General features: G+C 40.6%; 4 protein-coding genes across 8 annotated transcripts; all 4 read left to right on the top strand.

Moving 5' to 3' along the window:
• The first annotated feature begins 5,274 nt into the window (after window positions 1–5,274).
• LOC130429347 (embryonic polyadenylate-binding protein-like) lies at window positions 5,275–8,489 on the top strand. 2 transcript variants are annotated; one of them, XM_056757845.1, is made up of 12 exons: window positions 5,275–5,677; window positions 5,875–6,068; window positions 6,155–6,270; window positions 6,346–6,427; window positions 6,517–6,612; window positions 6,691–6,930; window positions 7,037–7,118; window positions 7,205–7,404; window positions 7,506–7,587; window positions 7,725–7,795; window positions 7,882–8,261; window positions 8,350–8,489. In XM_056757845.1, the coding sequence occupies exons 1-11, from the start codon at window positions 5,488–5,490 to the stop codon at window positions 8,098–8,100; spliced, it is 1,572 nt and encodes a 523-aa protein (XP_056613823.1). In that variant the 5' UTR covers window positions 5,275–5,487; the 3' UTR covers window positions 8,101–8,261; window positions 8,350–8,489. The 2 variants fall into 2 exon arrangements, with proteins under 2 accessions (XP_056613823.1, XP_056613824.1); XM_056757846.1 differs by lacking the exons at window positions 7,725–7,795; window positions 8,350–8,489 and having other exon boundaries at window positions 7,882–8,021.
• A 1,696-nt stretch (window positions 8,490–10,185) lies between these two features.
• Window positions 10,186–13,400, top strand: LOC130429346 (embryonic polyadenylate-binding protein-like). 2 transcript variants are annotated; one of them, XM_056757843.1, is made up of 12 exons: window positions 10,186–10,587; window positions 10,785–10,978; window positions 11,065–11,180; window positions 11,256–11,337; window positions 11,427–11,522; window positions 11,601–11,840; window positions 11,947–12,028; window positions 12,115–12,314; window positions 12,416–12,497; window positions 12,635–12,705; window positions 12,792–13,171; window positions 13,261–13,400. In XM_056757843.1, the coding sequence occupies exons 1-11, from the start codon at window positions 10,398–10,400 to the stop codon at window positions 13,008–13,010; spliced, it is 1,572 nt and encodes a 523-aa protein (XP_056613821.1). In that variant the 5' UTR covers window positions 10,186–10,397; the 3' UTR covers window positions 13,011–13,171; window positions 13,261–13,400. The 2 variants fall into 2 exon arrangements, with proteins under 2 accessions (XP_056613821.1, XP_056613822.1); XM_056757844.1 differs by lacking the exons at window positions 12,635–12,705; window positions 13,261–13,400 and having other exon boundaries at window positions 12,792–12,931.
• A 1,083-nt stretch (window positions 13,401–14,483) lies between these two features.
• Window positions 14,484–18,613, top strand: LOC130430154 (embryonic polyadenylate-binding protein-like). Of its 2 annotated transcripts, XM_056759137.1 has the most exons (12): window positions 14,484–15,805; window positions 16,003–16,196; window positions 16,283–16,398; window positions 16,474–16,555; window positions 16,645–16,740; window positions 16,819–17,058; window positions 17,165–17,246; window positions 17,333–17,532; window positions 17,634–17,715; window positions 17,853–17,923; window positions 18,005–18,384; window positions 18,474–18,613. In XM_056759137.1, exons 1-11 carry the CDS (start codon window positions 15,616–15,618, stop codon window positions 18,221–18,223), a joined length of 1,572 nt encoding a protein of 523 aa, XP_056615115.1. In that variant the 5' UTR covers window positions 14,484–15,615; the 3' UTR covers window positions 18,224–18,384; window positions 18,474–18,613. The 2 variants fall into 2 exon arrangements, with proteins under 2 accessions (XP_056615115.1, XP_056615116.1); XM_056759138.1 differs by lacking the exons at window positions 17,853–17,923; window positions 18,474–18,613 and having other exon boundaries at window positions 14,563–15,805; window positions 18,005–18,147.
• Window positions 18,614–20,299: 1,686 nt separating this feature from the next.
• LOC130429398 (embryonic polyadenylate-binding protein-like) lies at window positions 20,300–23,509 on the top strand. 2 transcript variants are annotated; one of them, XM_056757935.1, is made up of 12 exons: window positions 20,300–20,714; window positions 20,911–21,104; window positions 21,191–21,306; window positions 21,382–21,463; window positions 21,553–21,648; window positions 21,727–21,966; window positions 22,056–22,137; window positions 22,224–22,423; window positions 22,525–22,606; window positions 22,744–22,814; window positions 22,901–23,280; window positions 23,370–23,509. In XM_056757935.1, exons 1-11 carry the CDS (start codon window positions 20,525–20,527, stop codon window positions 23,120–23,122), a joined length of 1,575 nt encoding a protein of 524 aa, XP_056613913.1. In that variant the 5' UTR covers window positions 20,300–20,524; the 3' UTR covers window positions 23,123–23,280; window positions 23,370–23,509. The 2 variants fall into 2 exon arrangements, with proteins under 2 accessions (XP_056613913.1, XP_056613914.1); XM_056757936.1 differs by lacking the exons at window positions 22,744–22,814; window positions 23,370–23,509 and having other exon boundaries at window positions 22,901–23,041.
• Window positions 23,510–24,743: the final 1,234 nt, after the last annotated feature.

The raw sequence follows: 24,743 nt of genomic DNA, 5'->3' as shown, positions 1-24,743 counted from the left end.
TCTATAATATAACTGTCTGTGTGGGGAATTTGCAAATTGCCGCCCCTGCTTGCTGAGAAGCGCAGAAGCTGTGTAGTGGAAAGGGGAGGGGCCACACCCGCGATGGACAGGTCACCCCTCCCAAATGGAGCGGACAAGGAGGGGGGATCCACTTAGTGGGCTGAAGTCAGTCACACCTTGACTTTTTTCCAAATAACGCACATTTCATTCAAAATATTAAAGCATAGACCTGTAATTTGTATGTTTTTTTTTCTGAATTGTGTGTGAAATAGCTAATAAAACAGGTAATCCAAAACGATTATGTGGAGGTGAAGTGGTTTAGTCTTGACTTCTGGTCGTGAGTGACAGTATTGGGGGGATGTGAAACCTCTTGATTGTCACAGTGACAGCGATGGAGACAAAAAGGTTTAAGCCGTCAGGTGCCCAATATAGGAAACAAATGAAAGTAGAAGAGGAAAAAAAAGAGCAAAAGATATATGCAACTATGTTCTCTCTGTATGATTACGGTAACGTTATCCATGTCATCAATGAAGGGCTAATGTTAATTGGTGGTATAACGTTAACTCTTAGTTTTTAGCCTTCTTGTGATGCTTGCTATGCTTATACAACAATAATTCTGTTTTAACTCAACAAACACGAGATCTAATTTCACCATAAGATTGTGCTTTGCAACAAAACTGTTACAAGTAAAGTTATTATTTATTTCCATCATTTGGGTTAATGTTGGGCCATGTAATTAGCCAACGAAATTAACATATGTGTAGGAAGTTTCAAAGACGAACATTTCCTACAACTCTGTTGTGACAAAGAATATAATTCGAGGCAGTAACCAAGGAGCTAATTGTTCCTCCCTTAGAAAAGATTATTATAGCGTCTAATAGCGACAGACATTTGGCATGTAGGGCATGTTTATTTAAATTTGCAATTCATAGGAGTTATACTGTAGCCTACTGTCTTTTGCTGTCAATTTTAATTGCAATTTAAGGGGCACTTCTAAAGTATTTTGGAGAATCCTCTGCCTCTGGTCAGCCATCAAAAACCATCAGCCTCCTTGAACTTATCACTTTTATGCATGATAAGGATCTATCGGAGATCTACCCCAACTTTTGGACTGCTCTCAGGATTGCACTTACTCTGCCAGTCACTGTGGCTCAAGCAGAGAGAAGATTTCAAAAGTTGATCAAGTCGTACCTGAGGTCAACCATGTCTCAATAATTAGATTTGCTTTTGTGTGATTTGTTTGATGAAGAATTTGTGCTATTTAGAATATTTATTCTATATTTTATTTGTATATTATTCTTAATATTTAATATTATAGTTGTTCTCCGCTCATGTTACATCATGATTGTACATATGTTGCCACTTTTATGTACATAGAGTATATTTAAGTTATGATAACTTGTGTAGAATTGTGTTTTTAAAATGTTGTGTTGAAGGATTTGTGCAATTGAGAAATATAAGGATCGTCTTACACATATATAGTTATGGTAAAACATGGCTGTTTTTTTTCTCGGATGGGTGGGAGTATGTGGGGGGGCACCCAGAGGGGATCTCGCCCGGAGAGTGATTCAATGTAGAACCGCCACTGATTACACCTATGCACCTGACATCCGATCTCGATGACACGCATCTCACACAGAGAGTCATTCACGTTTTTCTCGCGGAGCCACGCATGCGCACAAAGAGTCAGCGCACCACATCGCATGAACAGGAGAGAAATCTCTTAAAGGTTTTACGACACAACAGAAAAGTTTAATTTTTACCCCAAGGCCACAAAAGCAATGGAAATCTGTCATGTTATTTTAGTATTATGAGAGCACAGCTCCTGAAATCAAAGAGACAGTGAAGTACAATGCTTTATCATGCTCATGAATAACAATGTTAAACTGAAATGACCAAATAACTCAACAATTATAGTCTGATTACAGTTCATTTCTTAATAGACTACTGTGAATTACAGGGCTGTGTGCATTTGTCTATTACAAAACACTGATACATTTCTTTTTACTAATTAATAAAGCTGTTTTCACGAGCCCATTTAATTTAGGACACTTAGCGGTTGTATCTCGCCAGCGCCGAATGACGGTGTGCGCTATAAGGATGCAGCTACGGCCGGAAGTGATGCAAAATCTCGCAGTAAATTAAAAATAAATTGCATTGGCTAACGCCTAAACCAAACCTTAAACTAACCATACAATAAAAAAGCTAAAGGTAATTTACTGTTGTCATTGTGACAAAAATTATGCGGTACTGAAGTCTGCATGCCCAGTGGAGTTAACTGTATCCCTTCTAGACATAACGCCGACGGACCGCGCGACGTAGAGATGGATCGTGGACGAGCACGCTCTTTCTCGCGCATTTTGAGGCCACTTTTATTGAGTTTTTTATAGAGATGATAAAATAATCAAATATATTGTAATTACAGCAATGTGGCGGAAAATACTCAATAAAAATACACAGTTTTTAGAAAAAGTTAGAAATTACATTTTAGAAATTAGAAAAAAGGAAATTTGAAACGTAGGCTTAACGAATGACGACCAGGCACATAGACGAGAAATTGCGCATATTTCTTGTTTTTATAACATGTGATGTGATATGTATGGTGACATACAAATATCACAATATACGGTTTTAATCCCCAAAATAAAAAAAACTAATTAAGGTTAAGCCTGAACTAAATATTTTTATATTCTTTTTGTTGCGTAAGAATTTATGTTGAACGATTTCTGATTGGCCACTGGCCATCTCATATCAGAAGCATTTGATCATATTCTCTGAGGTTTCTGTGACATCTGAGTGTGTGTGTACTGTCACAGGTGAGAGTCTTGTCCTCCTGGTCTCTCCACTGCTGTCAGACACTTTTGACTCTGAGACGCCCCGCATGCTGGTCAATCCTCATTCAGTCCCTCTGACAGATACTGAGCGCTCACAAAAATATCATTTATTCATTCATTCGCTTTCATTTCAGACCGTTACCCAGGAACAGTCAGAGATGACGCCCGACCGAGCCACCGACGCTCCTGGACCATCAGACGCCTGCAGTGATGTTGCTGTGGTTCACGACAGGTTTGGCAACGGTTTGGGTGAGATAAGACACATGAGCAGATTCAAGGTAGGAGAAATCTCTTGGTTTTTTAAGGATTTGCACTCGACACTGTTCTTCACATTAAGGGTAATCTTTCACTAATAAATGCGTGAGTTTGAAACATCTTTAGTAAAACACACAAACTCTGTCCTCTTCTCAGGTGATGGTGGTTATGGATGGTGTGTTTGTGTCAGTCCTCTGCTGCTCTTCTGATGACACTGTGACTGAGATCAGGAGGATTCAAGAGGATCTTCTCCTTTACAGTGAGTCTCATCTTACTTTCTGTCACTTTATCTTCAGTTCTTTACATGTCCGTTCTGATGTTCTCACACATCTCATTCATCTGCTGCAGGTGAGCGTCTCTTCTTTAACTCAGCTGACCAGATTGTGACCTCTGACACATCCAGCCCTCTCCTGGCCATTCAGAGTGTTCACCCTGAGAGTGAGTCTTCCTCCGGCTCAGGTGAACAGATTGTGTCTGATACAGTCCAGTCTTCAGCTCAATACACGATCAAGCCAGTGTTTAGCTCAATGATGGAGACGTGGGCTTCTCTGCACAAGGGTGAGTTTGAGTTCATGCAGTTCATCACATTTTACACACAAACACAGTTTCCAGAGTTTATGATTGTTGTGTTTATTTGTCATTCAGCTTCTCAAACGCTGCATATCTCACCTGAGCGAGAAAGTGAAGTGAGCATCACGACACGGGCTGATATACAGCAGGTAAATTTACACAAATATTGTAGATGATTAGATGATATATATAAATGTCGTTATCTTATTCTCTGATGTGAGTTTGTGTTGTGTAACAGGTGGGTTCCTCACGCAGAACTCTGTGGGGTCCGTGGCTCAATAAACTGAGCAGCGGTTGGAGACTGAGAGGTGTCAGCTGCCTCACCACCAATCATCTCCTGAGCTTCTGTACTCTGAGGTCAGTGCTCGTGTAGTGTGACATCACATCAACATTGTGCACATTGTGTTGATATAGTTGAGTGATCTGTGATTGTCTGTTTCCAGGAGATTTCAACATCAGTGACGAAGCCACTAGGATTCAACACATTTGTGCAAAAACAAAAAAAATTGCAACAGAAAGATAAAACTGTGCATGACAAACTAATGTATATATGATATACTGTATATATTTATCCTGTTAAATATTAGTTTTTTTTCCATAATGTTTTTTGCAAATAAAAAATGTTTTTTGTGCATCAATATCATGTAACATGTTTCTTTTCATATATACACACTACAATGGTTCATGATTCTCATTGAAGTAACATGTTTTTAGCCTAAAATAACTCGATGACAGTCTGTTTACAGATAAACTTACAGATGAAACGTCTTTTCTTAAGAGACGACTGTGAATTGCAGCACATTTGTCTAACACAACACACTAATGCATCCCTTCAGCTGTCATGAAAAATGTGTTTCAGCTCTCATAGTTTTGAATCCGATCAAAGTCTGTTTTGTGATCCAATTTTAAAACTCGATGACATCATCTGTACCATCTCAAGGCTTGGCAGACTCATCCCTTCCAGTGAAATTGTGAGTTATCCTTTATTCAGAAATCAAAACCAATTATAACCATAAAATAAAAAAAACAATAATTCTTGAATTGTGTTTAAAGAGTTATTTTCTATAATGGTGAGTAGGTGGTGGGAGGACTGTCTGAATTTCAGCTTTGACATCCACTGCGCCACACCATTAAAACCTGCATCAGTAAAGGATGTGAAACACTGACACCTAGCGGTTGTGTCTCGCCAGCGCCTACTGACCGTGCGACGGGTCCTGCACGAGCAGCTCTTTTCTCGCGCATTTTAATGAGCACATCTGTAAATAAGATTTTTGAAAGAAATGATAACATACTTGAATATATTATATTTACATCAGTATTGTGTATAAATACTACTTAAATTAAACTGTAAAGTTTCCACAAAAAAGTGCTAATTATTTTTTAGACATTTTAGAAAGACGGATGTGAATGTTTTTAAAGATGTTTTTTAGATAGTTTTATCCTTTAAATTATTTCAGGGGACAGATGAAATGCTTAAAAAAATCTAACAAAAAGTTAATGTTGAGCCGAAACTATATTTATTTTGACATTGACGTGGGTGCGTGAGAATTACACGATTTCTGATTGGTCACTTGTTGCTAAGGTAACGTCATTTTATTTACAGTACATTCGTAAATAAACCTTTAGATCGATCAGCTGCTCACAGATTTTAATCGTCTGATTTATATTGTGAATCTTGTGATTTATAGTTGTTTTCTAGATTTCTGCTTTTATTGTGTTTTCTAGATTCTCTATTTATTGCTAAAACATCGAAAGTCGGATTTTTTTATACAATATTCCAGCTGTTGACATATTTTTAGTCCGGGACATTTCCACCTGTTTTCTGGATATGGCGTCATCAGCATCTGCTCGCGTGGCCTCTCTGTATGTCGGTGATCTTCACCTGGAGGTCTCAGAGGTCATGCTGTACGAAAGGTTCATCCCGTTTGGCCCGATTCAGTCCACCCGAGTGTGTAGAGACAGAAACACCTGCAGGTCTCTGGGCTACGGATATGTGAACTTTGTCAACCATTCGGATGGTGAGTACAGATGAGAAAATAATGAACATTAGACTTAACATGATATGTATAATATAATATGAAAAATATATGATGTTCAATAAAACTTTACACTGTTTAATAGCTTTATATTGTTCCTAAGGTTTGTTATTAATAACAATTGTCATTATAATTAAACATTATGTTGTATTACATTATATTGTATTTTATTCTTTTAGCCGAGCATGCAATGGACATTTTGATGTTTGACCTCCTCATGGGTCGGCCGATGCGCATCATGTGGGCCGACCGAAACCCCGCATTGAGGATCACAGGTGTTGGCAACATCTTCATTCAGGGTCTGGCCAAGAACATCACCAACCTGACTCTACACGACACCTTCTCTCGTTTCGGCACCATCTTATCTTGCAAGGTAACGTCTGTGAATTCTTAATAACCTTCATAGTTCATCATTGCGATGTTAGATGTTTAAACTGACAAGTGTCTCTTATCCTTCAGGTGGTTGCTGATGAGAATGGCTCTAAGGGATATGGTTTCGTCCATTATGAGACCTACGAAGGCGCTGAACGAGCCATTCAGACCCTCAACGGGATGATGCTGAACGATCAGCTGGTGTAAGTTTGAATTTAGATATTGTGACTCTTTCAGTCTCTCAGTAATAGACTAACAGTGTTTGTTTGTGTCAACAGGTCTATTAGTCACTTCAGATCGTTCCAGGAGCGTCAGTCAAACCCTGAGCGTGCAATGAAGAACTACAAGAGTCACTTCCCGGTATCCATCACAAAACTCTTAATTACTGATTCAATCAATTCAATCTTGTGTCTGTAGACTCAAGTTGTGTTTCCATGTTGTCTTGACAGGGGGTGCATCTCTATGTTAATAATCTACCCTACAGCTGGACGGACAACCAGCTCCATAGAGCGTTCTCCCCGTTTGGAACCGTCACCAATGCAAAGGTATGATTGTTATGCTTTTAAAGAGATACGACACATTTAATAGTTGGGAATTGTAAGTGACTTGGTGACTGTTGTCAGGTGGTGATGAACGGTGGCCGCAGCAAAGGGTTTGGATTTGTGTGTTTTGCAAGCCGCGAAGCCGCAGCTCAAGCCATTTCAGCAATGAACGGACGGGTCATTGCCAACAGACGGCTGAATGTTGCCTTCTCGCGGGTCATGGACCAGGACACGTCTGTGTCTGTGGCCCACTGTGAAACACCTCCTGTGGTTGCTAAGACGCTGCTTCCTTCTGGACGCTTTGGTGCCATTGTTCCACAGGTCAGATCTGACACAGTAACATCTAAAACAGAAAAAACTAGGAAACGGTTGTTCAATATGTGATAGAATATAAATAGATAAATGAATGTTATTCTGTGTTTTACAGGCTAATACTGGTCATCAGCTCACCAGACACCTTCAGCTTGAGTCCTGCTGTCGTGGGGAAGCAGCGTGTCTCCTGTCTAACTGTAAGAACTTCCTTTAAATGATGATCTGTCAGGTTCATATTCTCTGAGGTTTCTCTTAAGTATTGAGCGTGTGTTTACTGTCACAGGTGAGACTCTTGTCTCGCTGGTCTCTCCACTGCTGTTAGACATGCTGGTGTCCCACACGCCAGTAGATGCACTGCAGCATGTGAACCAGGAGCTGTCAGAGCTGATGTCTGATCCCATCATTGATGCTGCTGGAACATCAGACACTTTCAGCGCTGTAACCTCTCCGCTGTCTGGAGACTTCGGTGCTGTCGTTCCAAAGGTCAGATGAGCAAGTATCTCCATATAAACACTCATGATCATAGTGACTACTGGAAACTTGGAACAAACCGTTAAATATTTTTCATGATGTGTTTCGTTCAGACTCATAGCAGTGCCGGTCATCAGTTCTCCAGATGTCTTGTGTTCAGTCGTCGCTGGTTTGCAGATGTTGCTCTGCCTCATTGTGAGTAGCTCTTCTTTACATCCCTCAATGATGCTTTAACAGTCGCAGGTCTATTTAGCTTGAGCTCTGAAATCAAAACCATTTGATCATATTCTCAGAGGTTTCTGTGACATCTGAGTGTGTGTGTACTGTCACAGGTGAGAGTCTCGTCCTCCTGGTCTCTCCACTGCTGTCAGACACTTTTGACTCTGAGACGCCCCGCATGCTGGTCAATCCTCATTCAGTCCCCCTGACAGATACTGAGCGCTCACAAAAAGATCATTTATTCATTCATTCGTGATGCTTTTATTTCAGACCGTTAACCAGGAACAGTCAGAGATGACGCCCGACCGAGCCACCGACACTCCTGGACCATCAGACGCCTGCAGTGATGTTGCTGTGGTTCACGACAGGTTTGGCAACGGTTTGGGTGAGATAAGACACATGAGCAGCTTCAAGGTAGGAGAAATCTCTTGGCTTTTTAAGGATTTGCACTCGACACAGTTCTTCACATTAAGGGTAATCTTTCACTAATAAATCTGATAGTTTGAAACATCTTAAGTGAAACACACAAACTCTGTCCTCTTCTCAGGTGATGGTGGTTATGGATGGTGTGTTTGTGTCAGTCCTCTGCTGCTCTTCTGATGACACTGTGACTGAGATCAGGAGGATTCAAGAGGATCTTCTCCTTTACAGTGAGTCTCATCTTACTTTCTGTCACTTTATCTTCAGTTCTTTACATGTCCGTTCTGATGTTCTCACACATCCTATCATCTGCTGCAGGTGAGCGTCTCTTCTTTAACTCAGCTGACCAGATTGTGACCTCTGACACATCCAGCCCTCTCCTGGCCATTCAGAGTGTTCACCCTGAGAGTGAGTCTTCCTCCGGCTCAGGTGAACAGATTGTGTCTGATACAGTCCAGTCTTCAGCTCAATACACGATCAAGCCAGTGTTTAGCTCAATGATGGAGACGTGGGCTTCTCTGCACAAGGGTGAGTTTGAGTTCATGCAGTTCAACACATTTTACACACAAACACAGTTTCCAGAGTTTATGATTGTTGTGTTTATTTGTCATTCAGCTTCTCAAACGCTGCACATCTCACCTGAGAGAGAAAGTGAAGTGAGCATCACGACAAGGGCTGATATACAGCAGGTAAATTTACACAAACATTGTAGATGATTAGATGATTTAAATAAATGTCGTTATCTTATTCTCTGATGTGTGTTTGTGTTCTGTAACAGGTGGGTTCCTCACGCAGAACTCTGTGGGGTCCGTGGCTAAATAAACTGAGCAGCGGTTGGAGACTGAGAGGTGTCAGCTGCCTCACCACCAATCATCTCCTGAGCTTCTGTACTCTGAGGTCAGTGCTCGTGTAGTGTGACATCACATCAACATTGTGCACATTGTGTTGATATAGTTGAGTGATCTGTGATTGTCTGTTTCCAGGAGATTTCAACATGAGTGGTGAAGCCATGTGGATTAAACACATTTGTGCAATAACAAAAAATTGTGCATCAGAATGATCAAATTGTGCATGACAAACTAATGTATATATGATATACTGTATATATTTATCCTGTTATATATTAGTTATTTTTTCCATAGTTTTTTGTGCAAATAAAAATGTTTTTTGTGCATCAATATCATGTAACATGTTTCTTTTCATATATACACACTACAATGGTACATGATTCTCATTGAAATAACATGTTTTTAGCCTAAAATAACTCAATGACAGTCTGTTTACAGATAAACTTACAGATGAAACGTCTTTTCTTAAGAGACGACTGTGAATTAGAGCACATTTGTCTAAAACAACACACTGATGCATCCCTTCAGCTGTCATGAAAAATGTGTTTCAGCTCTCATAGTTTTGAATCCGATCAAAGTCTGTTTTGTAAACCAATTTTAAAACTCGATGACATCATCTGTACCATCTCAAGGCTTGGCAGACTCATCCCTCCCAGTGAAATTGTGAGTTATCCTTTATTCAGAAATCAAAACCAATTATAACCATAAAATAAAAAAATAATAATTCTTGAATTGTGTTTAAAGAGTTATTTTCTATAATGGTGAGTTGGTGGTGGCAGGACTGTCTGAATTTCAGCTTTGACATCCACTGCGCCACACCATTAAAACCTGCATCAGTAAAGGATGTGAAACACTGACACCTAGCGGTTTTGTCTCGCCAGCGCCTACTGACCGTGCGACGGGTCCTGCACGAGCAGCTCTTTTCTCGCGCATTTTAAATAGCACATCTGTAAATAAGATTTTTGAAAGAAATGATAACATACTTGAATATATTATATTTACATCAGTATTGTGTATAAATACTACTTAAATTAAACTGTAAAGTTTCCACAAAAAAGTGCTAATTATGTTTTAGACATTTTAGAAAGACGGATGTGAATGTTTTTAAAGATGTTTTTTAGATAGTTTTATCCTTTAAATTATTTCAGGGGACAGATGAAATGCTTAAAAAAATCTAACAAAAAGTTTATGTTGAGCCTAAACTATATTTATTTTGACATTGACGTGGGTGCGTGAGAATTACACGATTTCTGATTGGTCACTTGTTGCTAAGGTAACGTCATTTTATTTACAGTACATTCGTAAATAAACATGTAGATCGATCAGCTGCTCACAGATTTTAATCGTCTGATTTATATTGTGAATCTTGTGATTTATAGTTGTTTTCTAGATTTCTGCTTTTATTGTGTTTTATAGATTCTCTATTTATTGCTAAAACATCGAAAGTCTGAGTTTTTATACAATATTCCAGCTGTTGACATATTTTTAGTCCGGGACATTTCCACCTGTTTTCTGGATATGGCGTCATCAGCATCTGCTCGCGTGGCCTCTCTGTATGTCGGTGATCTTCACCTGGAGGTCTCAGAGGTCATGCTGTACGAAAGGTTCATCCCGTTTGGCCCGATTCAGTCCACCCGAGTGTGTAGAGACAGAAACACCTGCAGGTCTCTGGGCTACGGATATGTGAACTTTGTCAACCATTCGGATGGTGAGTACAGATGAGAAAATAATGAACATTAGACTTAACATGATATGTATAATATAATATGAAAAATATATGATGTTCAATAAAACTTTACACTGTTTAATAGCTTTATATTGTTCCTAAGGTTTGTTATTAATAACAATTGTCATTATAATAAAACATTATGTTGTGTTACATCATATTGTATTTTATTCTTTTAGCCGAGCATGCAATGGACATTTTGATGTTTGACCTCCTCATGGGTCGGCCGATGCGCATCATGTGGGCCGACCGAAACCCCGCATTGAGGATCACAGGTGTTGGCAACATCTTCATTCAGGGTCTGGCCAAGAACATCACCAACCTGACTCTACACGACACCTTCTCTCGTTTCGGCACCATCTTATCTTGCAAGGTAACGTCTGTGAATTCTTAATAACCTTCATAGTTCATCATTGTGATGTTAGATGTTTATACTGACAAGTGTCTCTTATCCTTCAGGTGGTTGCTGATGAGAATGGCTCTAAGGGATATGGTTTCGTCCATTATGAGACCTACGAAGGCGCTGAACGAGCCATTCAGACCCTCAACGGGATGATGCTGAACGATCAGCTGGTGTAAGTTTGAATTTAGATATTGTGACTGTTTCAGTCTCTCAGTAATAGACTAACAGTGTTTGTTTGTGTCAACAGGTCTATTAGTCACTTCAGATCGTTCCAGGAGCGTCAGTCAAACCCTGAGCGTGCAATGAAGAACTACAAGAGTCACTTCCCGGTATCCATCACAAAACTCTTAATTACTGATTCAATCAATTCAATCTTGTGTCTGTAGACTCAAGTTGTGTTTCCATGTTGTCTTGACAGGGGGTGCATCTCTATGTTAATAATCTACCCTACAGCTGGACGGACAAACAGCTGCATAGAGCGTTCTCCCCGTTTGGAACCGTCACCAATGCAAAGGTATGATTGTTATGCTTTTAAAGAGATACGACACATTTATTAGTTGGGAATTGTAAGTGACTTGGTGACTGTTGTCAGGTGGTGATGAACGGTGGCCGCAGCAAAGGGTTTGGATTTGTGTGTTTTGCAAGCCGCGAAGCCGCAGCTCAAGCCATTTCAGCAATGAACGGACGGGTCATTGCCAACAGACGGCTGAATGTTGCCTTCTCGCGGGTCATGGACCAGGACACGTCTGTGTCTGTGGCCCACTGTGAAACACCTCCTGTGGTTGCTAAGACGCTGCTTCCTTCTGGACGCTTTGGTGCCATTGTTCCACAGGTCAGATCTGACACAGTAACATCTAAAACAGAAAAAAATAGGAAACGGTTGTTCAATATGTGATAGAATATAAATAGATAAATGAATGTTATTCTGTGTTTTACAGGCTAATACTGGTCATCAGCTCACCAGACACCTTCAGCTTGAGTCCTGCTGTCGTCGGGAAGCAGCGTATCTCCTGTCTAACTGTAAGAACTTCCTTTAAATGATGATCTGTCGGGTTCATATTCTCTGAGGTTTCTCTTAAGTATTGAGCGTGTGTTTACTGTCACAGGTGAGAGTCTTGTCTCGCTGGTCTCTCCACTGCTGTTAGACATGCTGGTGTCCCACACGCCAGTAGATGCACTGCAGCATGTGAACCAGGAGCTGTCAGAGCTGATGTCTGATCCCATCATTGTTCTTCCTGGAACATCAGACACCTTCAGCGCTGTAACCTCTCCGCTGTCTGGAGACTTCGGTGCTGTCGTTCCAAAGGTCAGATGAGCAAGTATCTCCATATAAACACTCATGATCATAGTGACTACTGGAAACTTGGAACAAACCGTTTAATATTTTTCATGATGTGTTTTGTTCAGACTCATAGCAGTGCCGGTCATCAGTTCTCCAGATGTCTTGTGTTCAGTCGTCGCTGGTTTGCAGATGTTGCTCTGCCTCATTGTGAGTAGCTCTTCTTTACATCCCTCAATGATGCTTTAACAGTCGCAGGTCTATTTAGCTTGAGCTCTGAAATCAAAACCATTTGATCATATTCTCAGAGGTTTCTGTGACATCTGAGTGTGTGTGTACTGTCACAGGTGAGAGTCTCGTCCTCCTGGTCTCTCCACTACTGTCAGACACTTTTGACTCTGAGACGCCCCGCATGCTGGTCAATCCTCATTCAGTCCCCCTGACAGATACTGAGCGCTCACAAAAAGATCATTTATTCATTCATTCGTGATGTTTTTATTTCAGACCGTTAACCAGGAACAGTCAGAGATGACGCCCGACCGAGCCACCGACGCTCCTGGACCATCAGACGCCTGCAGTGATGTTGCTGTGGTTCACGACAGGTTTGGCAACGGTTTGGGTAAGATAAGACACATGAGCAGCTTCAAGGCAGGAGAAATCTCTTGGTTTTTTAAGGATTTGCACTCGACACAGTTCTTCACATTAAGGGTAATCTTTCACTAATAAATGCGTGAGTTTGAAACATCTTTAGTGAAACACACAAACTCTGTCCTCTTCTCAGGTGATGGTGGTTATGGATGGTGTGTTTGTGTCAGTCCTCTGCTGCTGTTCTGATGACACTGTGACTGAGATCAGGAGGATTCAAGAGGATCTTCTCCTTTACAGTGAGTCTCATCTTACTTTCTGTCACTTTATCTTCAGTTCTTTACATGTCCGTTGTGATGTTCTCACACATCTCATTCATCTGCTGCAGGTGAGCGTCTCTTCTTTAACACAGCTGACCAGATTGTGACCTCTGACACATCCAGCCCTCTCCTGGCCATTCAGAGTGTTCACCCTGAGAGTGAGTCTTCCTCCGGCTCAGGTGAACAGATTGTGTCTGATACAGTCCAGTCTTCAGCTCAATACACGATCAAGCCAGTGTTTAGCTCAATGATGGAGACGTGGGCTTCTCTGCACAAGGGTGAGTTTGAGTTCATGCAGTTCAACACATTTTACACACAAACAAAGGTTCAAGAGTTCATGATTGTTGTGTTTATTTGTCATTCAGCTTCTCAAACGCTCCACATCTCACCTGAGCGAGAAAGTGAAGTGAGCATCACGACACGGGCTGATATACTGCAGGTAACTACAAAATCTCCACAAACATTGTAGATGATTAGATGATTTAAATAAATGTCATTGTCTTATTCTCTGATGTGTGTTTGTGTTCTGTAACAGGTGGGTTCCTCACGCAGAACTCTGTGGGGTCCGTGGCTCAATAAACTGAGCAGCGGTTGGAGACTGAGAGGTGTCAGCTGCCTCACCACCAATCATCTCCTGAGCTTCTGTACTCTGAGGTCAGTGCTCGTGTAGTGTGACATCACATCAACATTGTGCACATTGTGTTGATATAGTCGAGTAATCTGTGATTGTCTGTTTCCAGGAGATTTCAACATGAGTGATGAAGCCATGTGAATTAAACACATTTGTGCAAAAAAAATTTTTTTTAAGAAAAATACATTTGATATGTTTTTGAAATATTTGTTAATGTTTTCATATTGATATATTGTATATATGTTTATGCTATTATATATTAGTTGTTTTTCCATAATGTTTTGTGCAAATAAAAATATTTCTGTGCATTACTAAGGACAGTTGTTTTTGTACACGAAAAAGATGTTGTCATGCAACAGGTTTTGTCATATTTTAGGAAGAAGGAGGTTTCTTTTATGACAAGAAAATGTGACAGTGTGACAGTATGTTGTTACCACAATATTTTAATGGTCATAAAGAGACATCAATTGTAGTCAGTGGTCTGAGAATGCAGTGTGCAATAAAACTCATGGGACAAAATAAGAGCCATGTTAAACTTTATTGAAAGCAATGGAAATCTGTCATGTTAATTTAGTATTATGAATGCCCAGCTCCTGAAATCAAAGAGACAGTGAAGTACAATGCTTTATCATGCTCATGAAATAACAAATGTTTAAACTGAAATGACCAAATAACTCAACAATGATAGTCTGATTACAGTTGAACTTTTCTAATGACATGAAACTTCATTTCTTAATAGACTACTGTGAATTACAGGGCTGTGTGCATTTGTCTATTACAAAACACTGATACATTTCTTATTACTAATTAATAAAGCTGTTTTCACGAGCCCATTTAATTTAGGACACTTAGCGGTTGTATCTCGCCAGCGCCGAATGACGGTGTGCGCTATAAGGATGCAGCTACGGCCGGAAGTGAAGCAGAATCTCGCAGTAAATTAAAAATAAATTGCATTGGCTAACGCCTAAACCAAACCTTAAACTAACCATACAATAAAAAAGCTAAAGGTAATTTACTGTTGTCATTGTGACAAAAATTATGCGGTATTGAAGTCTGCATGCCCAGTGGAGTTAACTGTATCCCTTCTAGACATAACGCCGACGGACCGCGCGACGTAGAGATGGATCGTGGACGAGCACGCTCTTTCTCGCGCATTTGATGGCCACTGTTATTGAAATTGTTTATAGAAATGATAAAATAATCAAATATATTGTACTTACAGCAATGTGGCGGAAAATACTTAATAAATATACAAAGTTTTTAGAAAAAGTTAGAAATTACATTTGAGAAATTAGAAAAAAGGAAATTTGAAACGTAGGCTATACGAATGACGACCAGGCACATAGACGAGAAATTGCGCATCTTTCTTGTATTCATAACATGTGATGTGATATGTAAACGTGACATAAAAATATCACAATATACGGTTTTAATCCACAAAATAAAAAAATCTAATTAAGGTTAAGCCTGAACTAAATATTTTTATATTCTTTTTGTTGCGTAAGAATTTATGTTGAACGGGTTCTGATTGGCTCCTGGTTGCTAAGGTGACGTCGTTTTATTTACAGTACATTCGTAAATAAACATTTAGATCGATCAGCTGCTCACAGATTTTAATCGTCTGATTTATATTGTGAATCTTGTGATTTATAGTTGTTTTCTAGATTTCTGCTTTTATTGTGTTTTATAGATTCTCTATTTATTGCTAAAACATCGAAAGTCTGAGTTTTTATACAATATTCCAGCTGTTGAGATATTTTTAGTCCGGGACATTTCCACCTGTTTTCTGGATATGGCGTCATCAGCATCTGCTCGCGTGGCCTCTCTGTATGTCGGTGATCTTCACCTGGAGGTCTCAGAGGTCATGCTGTACGAAAGGTTCATCCCGTTTGGCCCGATTCAGTCCACCCGAGTGTGTAGAGACAGAAACACCTGCAGGTCTCTGGGCTACGGATATGTGAACTTTGTCAACCATTCGGATGGTGAGTACAGATGAGAAAATAATGAACATTAGACTTAACATGATATGTATAATATAATATGAAAAATATATGATGCTCAATAAAACTTTACACTGTTTAATAGCTTTATATTGTTCCTAAGGTTTGTTATTAATAACAATTTTCATTATAATTAAAACATTATGTTGTATTACATTATATTGTATTTATACTTTTAGCCGAGCATGCAATGGACATTTTGATGTTTGACCTCCTCATGGGTCGGCCGATGCGCATCATGTGGGGCGACCGAAACCCCGCATTGAGGATCACAGGTGTTGGCAACATCTTCATTCAGGGTCTGGCCAAGAACATCACCAACCTGACTCTACACGACACCTTCTCTCGTTTCGGCACCATCTTATCTTGCAAGGTAACGTCTGTGAATTCTTAATAACCTTCATAGTTCATCATTGTGATGTTAGATGTTTAAACTGACAAGTGTCTCTTATCCTTCAGGTGGTTGCTGATGAGAATGGCTCTAAGGGATATGGTTTCGTCCATTATGAGACCTACGAAGGCGCTGAACGAGCCATTCAGACGCTCAACGGGATGATGCTGAACGATCAGCTGGTGTAAGTTTGAATTTAGATATTGTGACTCTTTCAGTCTCTCAGTAATAGACTAACAGTGTTTGTTTGTGTCAACAGGTCTATTAGTCACTTCAGATCGTTCCAGGAGCGTCAGTCAAACCCTGAGCGTGCAATGAAGAACTACAAGAGTCACTTCCCGGTATCCATCACAAAACTCTTAATAACTGATTCAATCAATTCAATCTTGTGTCTGTAGACTCAAGTTGTGTTTCCATGTTGTCTTGACAGGGGGTGCATCTCTATGTTAATAATCTACCCTACAGCTGGACGGACAACCAGCTGCATAGAGCGTTCTCCCCGTTTGGAACCGTCACCAATGCAAAGGTATGATTGTTATGCTTTTAAAGAGATACGACACATTTATTAGTTGGGAATTGTAAGTGACTTGGTGACTGTTGTCAGGTGGTGATGAACGGTGGCCGCAGCAAAGGGTTTGGATTTGTGTGTTTTGCAAGCCGCGAAGCCGCAGCTCAAGCCATTTCAGCAATGAACGGACGGGTCATTGCCAACAGACGGCTGAATGTTGCCTTCTCGCGGGTCATGGACCAGGACACGTCTGTGTCTGTGGCCCACTGTGAAACACCTCCTGTGGTTGCTAAGACGCTGCTTCCTTCTGGACGCTTTGGTGCCATTGTTCCACAGGTCAGATCTGACACAGTAACATCTAAAACAGAAAAAAATAGGAAACGGTTGTTCAATATGTGATAGAATATAAATAGATAAATGAATGTTATTCTGTGTTTTACAGGCTAATACTGGTCATCAGCTCACCAGACACCTTCAGGTTGAGTCCTGCTGTCGTCGGGAAGCAGCGTGTCTCCTGTCTAACTGTAAGAACTTCCTTTAAATGATGATCTGTCGGGTTCATATTCTCTGAGGTTTCTCTTAAGTATTGAGCGTGTGTTTACTGTCACAGGTGAGAGTCTTGTCTCGCTGGTCTCTCCACTGCTGTTAGACATGCTGGTGTCCCACACGCCAGTAGATGCACTGCAGCATGTGAACCAGGAGCTGTCAGAGCTGATGTCTGATCCCATCATTGTTCTTCCTGGAACATCAGACACCTTCAGCGCTGTAACCTCTCCGCTGTCTGGAGACTTCGGTGCTGTCGTTCCAAAGGTCAGATGAGCAAGTATCTCCATATAAACACTCATGATCATAGTGACTACTGGAAACTTGGAACAAACCGTTTAATATTTTTCATGATGTGTTTTGTTCAGACTCATAGCAGTGCCGGTCATCAGTTCTCCAGATGTCTTGTGTTCAGTCGTCGCTGGTTTGCAGATGTTGCTCTGCCTCATTGTGAGTAGCTCTTCTTTACATCCCTCAATGATGCTTTAACAGTCGCAGGTCTATTTAGCTTGAGCTCTGAAATCAAAACCATTTGATCATATTCTCAGAGGTTTCTGTGACATTTGAGTGTGTGTGTACTGTCACAGGTGAGAGTCTCGTCCTCCTGGTCTCTCCACTACTGTCAGACACTTTTGACTCTGAGACGCCCCGCATGCTGGTCAATCCTCATTCAGTCCCCCTGACAGATACTGAACGCTCACAAAAAGATCATTTATTCATTCATTCGCTTTCATTTCAGACCGTTAACCAGGAACAGTCAGAGATGACGCCCGACCGAGCCACCGACGCTCCTGGACCATCAGACGCCTGCAGTGATGTTGCTGTGGTTCACGACAGGTTTGGCAACGGTTTGGGTGAGATAAGACACATGAGCAGCTTCAAGGTAGGAGAAATCTCTTGGTTTTTTAAGGATTTGCACTCGACACTGTTCTTCACATTAAGGGTAATCTTTCACTAATAAATGCGTGAGTTTGAAACATCTTTAGTAAAACACACAAACTCTGTCCTCTTATCAGGTGATGGTGGTTATGGATGGTGTGTTTGTGTCAGTCCTCTGCTGCTCTTCTGATGACACTGTGACTGAGATCAGGAGGATTCAAGAGGATCTTCTCCTTTACAGTGAGTCTCATCTTACTTTCTGTCACTTTATCTTCAGTTCTTTACATGTCCGTTCTGATGTTCTCACACATCTCATTCATCTGCTGCAGGTGAGTGTCTCTTCTTTAACTCAGCTGACCAGATTGTGACCTCTGACACATCCAGCCCTCTCCTGGCCATTCAGAGTGTTCACCCTGAGAGTGAGTCTTCCTCCGGCTCAGGTGAACAGATTGTGTCTGATACAGTCCAGTCTTCAGCTCAATACACGATCAAGCCAGTGTTTAGCTCAATGATGGAGACGTGGGCTTCTCTGCACAAGGGTGAGTTTGAGTTCATGCAGTTCAACACATTTTACACACAAACACAGTTTCCAGAGTTTATGATTGTTGTGTTTATTTGTCATTCAGCTTCTCAAACGCTGCATATCTCACCTGAGCGAGAAAGTGAAGTGAGCATCACGACACGGGCTGATATACAGCAGGTAAATTTACACAAATATTGTAGATGATTAGATGATATATATAAATGTCGTTATCTTATTCTCTGATGTGAGTTTGTGTTGTGTAACAGGTGGGTTCCTCACGCAGAACTCTGTGGGGTCCGTGGCTCAATAAACTGAGCAGCGGTTGGAGACTGAGAGGTGTCAGCTGCCTCACCACCAATCATCTCCTGAGCTTCTGTACTCTGAGGTCAGTGCTCGTGTAGTGTGACATCACATCAACATTGTGCACATTGTGTTGATATAGTTGAGTGATCTGTGATTGTCTGTTTCCAGGAGATTTCAACATCAGTGACGAAGCCACTAGGATTCAACACATTTGTGCAAAAACAAAAAAAATTGCAACAGAAAGATAAAACTGTGCATGACAAACTAATGTATATATGATATACTGTATATATTTATCCTGTTAAATATTAGTTATTTTTTCCATAATGTTTTGTGCAAATAAAAAATGTTTTTTGTGCATCAATATCATGTAACATGTTTCTTTTCATATATACACACTACAATGGTTCATGATTCTCATTGAAGTAACATGTTTTTAGCCTAAAATAACTCAATGACAGTCTGTTTACAGATAAACTTACAGATGAAACGTCTTTTCTTAAGAGACGACTGTGAATTGCAGCACATTTGTCTAACACAACACACTAATGCATCCCTTCAGCTGTCATGAAAAATGTGTTTCAGCTCTCATAGTTTTGAATCCGATCAAAGTCTGTTTTGTGATCCAATTTTAAAACTCGATGACATCATCTGTACCATCTCAAGGCTTGGCAGACTCATCCCTCCCAGTGAAATTGTGAGTTATCCTTTATTCAGAAATCAAAACCAATTATAACCATAAAATAAAAAAAACAATAACTCTTGAATTGTGTTTAAAGAGTTATTTTCTATAATGGTGAGTAGGTGGTGGGAGGACTGTCTGAATTTCAGCTTTGACATCCACTGCGCCACACCATTAAAACCTGCATCAGTAAAGGATGTGAAACACTGACACCTAGCGGTTGTGTCTCGCCAGCGCCTACTGACCGTGCGACGGGTCCTGCACGAGCAGCTCTTTTCTCGCGCATTTTAATGAGCACATCTGTAAATAAGATTTTTGAAAGAAATGATAACATACTTGAATATATTATATTTACATCAGTATTGTGTATAAATACTACTTAAATTAAACTGTAAAGTTTCCACAAAAAAGTGCTAATTATTTTTTAGACATTTTAGAAAGACGGATGTGAATGTTTTTAAAGATGTTTTTTAGATAGTTTTATCCTTTAAATTATTTCAGGGGACAGATGAAATGCTTAAAAAAATCTAACAAAAAGTTAATGTTGAGCCTAAACTATATTTATTTTGACATTGACGTGGGTGCGTGAGAATTACACGATTTCTGATTGGTCACTTGTTGCTAAGGTAACGTCATTTTATTTACAGTACATTCGTAAATAAACCTTTAGATCGATCAGCTGCTCACAGATTTTAATCGTCTGATTTATATTGTGAATCTTGTGATTTATAGTTGTTTTCTAGATTTCTGCTTTTATTGTGTTTTATAGATTCTCTATTTATTGCTAAAACATCGAAAGTCGGATTTTTTTATACAATATTCCAGCTGTTGACATATTTTTAGTCCGGGACATTTCCACCTGTTTTCTGGATATGGCGTCATCAGCATCTGCTCGCGTGGCCTCTCTGTATGTCGGTGATCTTCACCTGGAGGTCTCAGAGGTCATGCTGTACGAAAGGTTCATCCCGTTTGGTCCGATTCAGTCCACCCGAGTGTGTAGAGACAGAAACACCTGCAGGTCTCTGGGCTACGGATATGTCAACTTTGTCAACCATTCGGATGGTGAGTACAGATGAGAAAATAATGAACATTAGACTTAACATGATATGTATAATATAATATGAAAAATATATGATGTTCAATAAAACTTTACACTGTTTAATAGCTTTATATTGTTCCTAAGGTTTGTTATTAATAACAATTGTCTTTATGATAAAACATTATGTTGTATTACATTATATTGTATTTATTCTTTTAGCCGAGCATGCAATGGACATTTTGATGTTTGACCTCCTCATGGGTCGGCCGATGCGCATCATGTGGGCCGACCGAAACCCCGCATTGAGGATCACAGGTGTTGGCAACATCTTCATTCAGGGTCTGGCCAAGAACATCACCAACCTGACTCTACACGACACCTTCTCTCGTTTCGGCACCATCTTATCTTGCAAGGTAACGTCTGTGAATTCTTAATAACCTTCATAGTTCATCATTGTGATGTTAGATGTTTATACTGACAAGTGTCTCTTATCCTTCAGGTGGTTGCTGATGAGAATGGCTCTAAGGGATATGGTTTCGTCCATTATGAGACCTACGAAGGCGCTGAACGAGCCATTCAGACGCTCAACGGGATGATGCTGAACGATCAGCTGGTGTAAGTTTGAATTTAGATATTGTGACTCTTTCAGTCTCTCAGTAATAGACTAACAGTGTTTGTTTGTGTCAACAGGTCTATTAGTCACTTCAGATCGTTCCAGGAGCGTCAGTCAAACCCTGAGCGTGCAATGAAGAACTACAAGAGTCACTTCCCGGTATCCATCACAAAACTCTTAATTACTGATTCAATCAATTCAATCTTGTGTGTGTAGACTCAAGTTGTGTTTCCATGTTGTCTTGACAGGGGGTGCATCTCTATGTTAATAATCTACCCTACAGCTGGACGGACAACCAGCTGCATAGAGCGTTCTCCCTGTTTGGAACCGTCACCAATGCAAAGGTATGATTGTTATGCTTTTAAAGAGATACGACACATTTATTAGTTGGGAATTGTAAGTGATTTGGTGACTGTTGTCAGGTGGTGATGAACGGTGGCCGCAGCAAAGGGTTTGGATTTGTGTGTTTTGCAAGCCGCGAAGCCGCAGCTCAAGCCATTTCAGCAATGAACGGACTGGTCATTGCCAACAGACGGCTGAATGTTGCCTTCTCGCGGGTCATGGACCAGGACACGTCTGTGTCTGTGGCCCACTGTGAAACACCTCCTGTGGTTGCTAAGACGCTGCTTCCTTCTGGACGCTTTGGTGCCATTGTTCCACAGGTCAGATGTGACACAATAACAAATGAAACGATTGTTTAATATGTAATAGCATATAAATAGATAAATGAATGTTATTCTGTGTTTTACAGGCTAAAACTGCTCATCAGCTCACCAGACACCTTCAGCTTGAGTCCTGCTGTCGCCGGGAAGCAGCGTGTCTCCTGTCTAACTGTAAGAACTTCCTTTAAATGATGATCTGTCAGGTTCATATTCTCTGAGGTTTCTCTTAAGTATTGAGCGTGTGTTTACTGTCACAGGTGAGAGTCTTGTCTCGCTGGTCTCTCCACTGCTGTTAGACATGCTGGTGTCCCACACGCCAGTAGATGCACTGCAGCATGTGAACCAGGAGCTGTCAGAGCTGATGTCTGATCCCATCATTGATGCTCCTGGAACATCAGACACTTTCAGCGCTGTAACCTCTCCGCTGTCTGGAGACTTCGGTGCTGTCGTTCCAAAGGTCAGATGAGCAAGTATCTCCATATAAACCCTCATGATCATAGTGACTACTGGAAACTTGGAACAAACCGTTAAATATTTTTCATGATGTGTTTTGTTCAGACTCATAGCAGTGGCGGTCATCAGTTCTCCAGATGTCTTGTGTTCAGTCGTCGCTGGTTTGCAGATGTTGCTCTGCCTCAGTGTGAGTAGCTCTTCTTTACATTCCTCAATGATGCTTTAACAGTCGCTGGTCTATTTTGCTTGAGGTCTCATATCAGAAGCATTTGATCATATTCTCAGAGGTTTCTGTGACATCTGAGTGTGTGTGTACTGTCACAGGTGAGAGTCTCGTCCTCCTGGTCTCTCCACTGCTGTCAGACACTTTTGACTCTGAGACGCCCCGCATGCTGGTCAATCCTCATTCAGTCCCTCTGACAGATACTGAGCGCTCACAAAAAGATCATTTATTCATTCATTCGTGATGTTTTTATTTCAGACCGTTAACCAGGAACAGTCAGAGATGACGCCCGACCAAGCCACCGACGCTCCTGGACCATCAGACGCCTGCAGTGATGTTGCTGTGGTTCACGACAGGTTTGGCAACGGTTTGGGTAAGATAAGACACATGAGCAGCTTCCAGGTAGGAGAAATCTCTTGGTTTTTTAAGGATTTGCACTCGACACAGTTCTTCACATTAAGGGTAATCTTTCACTTATAAATGCGTGAGTTTGAAACATCTTTAGTAAAACACACAAACTCTGTCCTCTTATCAGGTGATGGTGGTTATGGATGGTGTGTTTGTGTCAGTCCTCTGCTGCTCTTCTGATGACACTGTGACTGAGATCAGGAGGATTCAAGAGGATCTTCTCCTTTACAGTGAGTCTCATCTTACTTTCTGTCACTTTATCTTCAGTTCTTTACATGTCCGTTCTGATGTTCTCACACTTCTCATTCATCTGCTGCAGGTGAGCGTCTCTTCTTTAACTCAGCAGACCAGATTGTGACCTCTGACACATCCAGCCCTCTCCTGGCCATTCAGAGTGTTCACCCTGAGAGTGAGTCTTCCTCCGGCTCAGGTGAACAGATTGTGTCTGATACAGTCCAGTCTTCAGCTCAATACACGATCAAGCCAGTGTTTAGCTCACTGATGGAGACGTGGGCTTCTATGCACAAGGGTGAGTTTGAGTTCATGCAGTTCAACACATTTTACACACAAACACAGTTTCCAGAGTTCATGATTGTTGTGTTTATTTGTCATTCAGCTTCTCAAACGCTACACATCTCACCTGAGCGAGAAAGTGAAGTGAGCATCACGACACGGGCTGATATACAGCAGGTAAATTTACACAAACATTGTAGATGATTAGATTATTTAAATAAATGTCTGTGTCTTATTCTCTGATGTGTGTTTGTGTTCTGCAACAGGTGGGTTTCTCACGCAGAACTCTGTGGGGTCCGTGGCTCAATAAACTGAGCAGCGGTTGGAGACTGAGAGGTGTCAGCTGCCTCACCACCAATCATCTCCTGAGCTTCTGTACTCTGAGGTCAGTGCTCGTGTAGTGTAACATCACATCGACATTGTGCACATTGTGTTGTTATAGTTGAGTAATCTGTGATTGTCTGCTTTCAGGAGATTTCAACATGAGTGATGATGCCATGTGAATTAAACACATTTTTGCAAAAGAAAAAAATGTGCAAGAAAAGAACATTTTATATGTTTTTGAAATATTTGTTAATGTTTTCATATTAATATATTGTATATATGTTTACACTTTTATATTTTTCCATAGTGTTCTGTGCAAATAAAAAAAATCTGTGCATTACTAAGGACAGTTTTTTTTGTATACGAAACAGATGTTGTCATGCAACACATTTTTCATACTTTAGGAACAAGGAGGTTTCTTATATGACAAGAAAATGTGACAGTGTAAAGCACACCCCGGCAAAATGGTTATATTATGGAGGTTTAATCTGACTGCTGTTTACAAACAAGAAATAAAAGAAACCAACAATAAAAGTTTTGGGACAAACAGGTCCTATGAGTTTTACAAAAATTACATATATGTCTTATCTGCGGCTGAATGCAGAACCAGCACACAGCAAACACTATTAACTCAATTAGGTTATAAACCTCAGTAAAACAAAAGAAACACAAAAATACGCTACACACGCAAATAAAATGAAACAAAATACGGTAGAGTCACGAGGTTCACTCGCCACGTGCAAACCCGATCCACGTCATCCGGAAGTGCACCCAGTGGCCGTTTTAGGCACGGGCGAACACATTTTCACGACACGTGGGGGGAGGCAAAAGCACTTAAAAAATAAAAATAATCTGC

Source organism: Triplophysa dalaica, chromosome 10 (assembly GCF_015846415.1).
Source record: "Triplophysa dalaica isolate WHDGS20190420 chromosome 10, ASM1584641v1, whole genome shotgun sequence".
In the NCBI taxonomy this organism is placed as follows: domain Eukaryota; kingdom Metazoa; phylum Chordata; class Actinopteri; order Cypriniformes; family Nemacheilidae; genus Triplophysa; species Triplophysa dalaica.
The sequence above is the reverse complement of the archived record's forward strand: the minus strand, read 5'-3'. Positions and strand labels throughout refer to the sequence as shown.